Source organism: Plectropomus leopardus, unplaced genomic scaffold (genome assembly GCF_008729295.1).
Source record: "Plectropomus leopardus isolate mb unplaced genomic scaffold, YSFRI_Pleo_2.0 unplaced_scaffold27721, whole genome shotgun sequence".
Lineage (NCBI taxonomy): Eukaryota > Metazoa > Chordata > Actinopteri > Perciformes > Serranidae > Plectropomus > Plectropomus leopardus.
In genome coordinates this window covers 1-4,079 of record NW_024630181.1, presented here as the reverse complement: position 1 = coordinate 4,079, position 4,079 = coordinate 1, and the positions used below count along the sequence as shown (strand labels likewise).

Below are 4,079 nucleotides of genomic sequence, written 5' to 3'. Positions count from 1 at the left end.
CCCCCCATTTTTACCGAATTATCATCATCTTCTGCGTCCTGCTCTCTCTGTTCTGCCTCCTCTTGTCTCTTGAGTTTGATCTCCATGGCGTCTGTGATCAGCGCTCTGAGGATGGAGCTGGGCTTGGCTGACTTGATGAACGGATGCTGAAGTAGAGAAATGAAGATGAAGAGTAAGAAAAAACACATTTCTATAGTACTAGAAGTAGCTAGTAGTTTAACCCTTTAAAATCTGGATTGATATTGATGCCTTTCACAAGCATCTAGACCTCTGAAACCCGAGAAAATTTGTTTGACTTCTTTTAGAAAAATGGGAAAAAAGGCAACCAGCAACTTGACAAGAAATGTCCTGCAAATGGGGGAAAAAATTGCAAAAAGTTGACAAGAAAATGAATGGGGGGTGATTATTATCAAAGTCTAACTAGGAAAAATGTCCAGAAAATATAAATCTTTTAAATATTGCTTTTTCTTATTATCTTAGATTTTTTTCTGCTCATTTTCAGGTTATTTTCTTGTAATTTATTACTTACATTTTGCTATTTTTTGGGCCATTCCTTGTTAAATAGCTCATTGCCTTTCTCCCCATTATTTTGAAAGAAATCAAAACAATTTACCCCGGTTTCAAAGGGTTAAATATTGGCTTGCAGATGCTTCATTTACAGCTCCTGTGCAGTGGTAAAGTTGTAAATGGAGTTACCTGTAACAACTGCGTGGCAGTCGCCCTTTGTTCTGGGTTTTTCACCAAACACTGGCTGACAAAGTTTCTAAATGCCGGAGACCACAGATCTGGGTTCCTGAACGTCGGTGGAGGGTTGGTAGGAATCATGAAAATGGCCTGGAAAGAGGAAACATCACTCAGACAGACGAAAGTATGAACTAAGAGAGAAACACTCATTATAACTGATTCCATCTGTCTTCGTAGTCGACCCTCAAACATTTAAACACACACAAACACAGTCGACAACACAAAGACACTGCGCAGAGTCTCTCACCCTCATGGGATGTATGTCGGCGTAGGGCGGCTTCCCCTCGGCCATCTCTATCGCCGTTATCCCCAGAGACCAGATGTCTGCCACGCAGTTGTAGCCGATCTCCTGTATGACCTCTGGAGCCATCCAGAACGGCGTGCCGATGACCGTGTTTCTCTTCGCCATGGTGTCCTAAAAAAACAGAGAGATTAATGTCAAGACACAAAATCTTTATAGTTTAACTGGGATTCTGTGACTGATGTTACTGAGCTTTCACAATATTCAAGTAAAACCTACAAAACAACATTTTTTTTAAATAAGGTCATTAGAAAATATGCTGGTACTAAATCAGATGCTCAGAAGTTGTAAGTTTAGAAGTTTATAAATTTAATTTACAATAATGATCTTATTATTCAGGATTTTTTTGAGTTGCAGTTACTTATTTTGCAAGTTGCATCTGGTAAATGGAGGAAATACAGAAGTCTAATAAATAAAACACAGTTATAATCCATAATCTTCTAATAAAACACAGTTATAAGTATCAGTCTCTCAAGAATTTTGCGCACTGTTTTTGTGATTGTTGCGGCTGGAAATGATTTCACTGCAACTTTTCTAAAACATTGCAATGCAAGTTGCAATGTTTTTTTGGGTTTGTTTCGCTGATTATCATAGTACTTTTTATTGAATCGAGGAATAATGTGGAGACTTTTGCAAAAAAGAGGCCAGCTGATGAAATAAACAAGAGATGTACAAAAGAAACAGCCAATTACAACAAAGCATATTCACAAATAGATGAATTTCTCTCAGAAGGATTGATGAGGTCAGAGAGAGAAAGAAAGTAAATGCTATTAACATTTATGCATATATACATCTGTCAATCCAGCAAAAATCTAATCGTGATGATCTGGTTATTGAGTTTTTTCACAGAAATGGAAGCATAAATCAGTTAGAAATGCTGTATAACTGAAAATGATTTAAAATCATATTTAGTTTCCCTGATTAAAATTGCAAAAACAGTTGTGATGCTGTCTCAGACTCTGAGTCTATTATTGTGAGCATTCGGTGTTTCTCACAGAACTGTAATCGATTTGTGACGGTGAGAGTGTCTCTCCGAGGGGTCAGCTGCTCTACAAGGAAATTAGATTTTACCTATTTTTAATAGTCACATTTGTGGTAAGGTTACAGTAATCAAAGCATCCTGGAGGGACTAAGTAATACGTTTACTTTTTTGGGGGATTTTTCTTGCTATTATTAGATGTAATAGGTGGTAGAGAAGAAAGGTGGAAAAGAGAGAGTGAGAGAGAGAGCAAGCAACACAGCAAAGGCTGGAGGGTCAGAATTTAACCCGAGCTGCTGCTGAGGACTCAGCCTACATGGGGCACAAACTCTACCAGGTGAGCGACCACAAAACCCACATGAAATTATTTTCTGAATTTGTAATATTTACTCACCGTCAGTTGTCCAGCAACTCCAAAGTCGGCCAGTTTGGCCTGACCCTCTGTGTTCAGCAGGATGTTTCCTGCTTTAATGTCTCTGTGGATTTTTCTCATGAAGTGAAGATACTCGAGACCCTTCAGAGTGGACTGCAGGATGGTCGCTATCTCCTCTTCTGTTATCTACACACGCACACACACACACACACACACAAAAGTATCGTTAAATTATGTCAAAGTACTCGAAATCATGTTAAGTGTGTTACATGATTTGTGTGTACAGCCTGGCTCCCTATTTTATGCAGACACGTAATTACACACTTCAGTACAACAACGCTTACTTATTCACATTCTCCCTGTGTGTGTGTGTGTGTGTGTGTGTGTGTGTGTGTGTGTGTGCGCGCGCGCGCGTGCGTGCGCACGCGCTTCAGTGTCACATTACCGTCTTGTTGCGTATTCGGATGATATCAGAAACCGATCCGGCTCCACAGTATTCCATAACGATCCACAGGTCACTGTTTTTGAAGTAGCTGCCGTAGTACCGAACCACATGAGGACTGAAAACACAAGAGAACAAACTCAGCATGATGCAGACACGTGTGTGTGTGTCATACATGTGTTGTTCTAGGCTTTATAAAATTCAAAGTGTGTTTTTGTTAACAGAGCATTTTTTGCATCTGCAGACTGCTCTGAAGCACAAAATGTGCAATATACACACCGACTGTTTAAGGACAGATCAGCAATATTTTAAGTCTGTCTGTCCCAAATAAACATTGAAACAGGTTGTTCTTGCTGTAATAATTCCTCTTGTTCATATTAGGCGTTAAAAATACCTTTAAACAAAGGAAATTTAATGACAAAAAACATCAGAAACTATGTTTACATCTGTTACTATTCAGGGTTTTTCAGACATTAATCTATTTGTGGCTGCCCACCATGGTTAAAACATCTGCTGCCACGTCTTGTTTTGAAGCCGGACTGTTTATTTGGGGGCTGGTGGAACAGATACACTGTTCGCTTATTCATTTCATCACACTGTCACAGCGCAGAGCAATGACTGTGATTTCTTGGTACATTTACCAGAAAAAAAAACAAACTGATGCAGTATTTCCCCTAAAAGTTTTGGTGACAACTGTCATGCACTCTGCAGGAGTGTTCCCTCATGGGGAAACCCCCCAAAAAACTTGATATGAGATTGTTTGTTCGATGTCGAAATTCTTTCCACTGAGACTTAAAACACTTATTTAAAGTCAACTTGAACAACAGCTTCTATCATCTGAGAGTGATAATAGTAAAGTGTACATATTTATAATATAATTTAACATAAAATATCAAGAATCCGCAGCTCTTTTTTAGCTTATTTGTGAATATTAAATTTGAGGTACATTTACACAGCCCCCCTCTTTAAAAAGAAAAGTGGGAGGACTCTCGTAAACTGGAAAGATTTGAGTCACAGCAGCGATGCTTTAAATGACTTTGTCACACTTACGAACACATTTGTGTCCACACAAACCATCAGCGTACCTGTTACACTGCTGCATGATGGAGATTTCCTTGATGATCTCCTGAAGATCAGACTCCACAGGAACCTGTTTGATGGCTACGATCTCCCCCGTCTCTTTATAATGAGCTTTAAACACGCAGCCGTACGACCTGCACAGACACAAAGACACAAAGAC

The 4,079-nt window shown here is 39.2% G+C and overlaps 1 protein-coding gene across 1 annotated transcript; it reads right to left on the bottom strand.

The window, feature by feature from the left end:
- Nucleotides 1-14: 14 nt before the first annotated feature.
- LOC121937873 (serine/threonine-protein kinase 4-like) lies at nt 15-4,054 on the bottom strand (the record flags this gene model as incomplete). Its single annotated transcript, XM_042481169.1, has 6 exons — nt 15-146; nt 697-834; nt 992-1,159; nt 2,419-2,583; nt 2,843-2,957; nt 3,925-4,054. Coding segments are annotated over 6 exons (848 nt in total), but the record flags the coding sequence as incomplete, so codon positions are not given.
- Between the last annotated feature and the right edge of the window lie 25 nt (nt 4,055-4,079).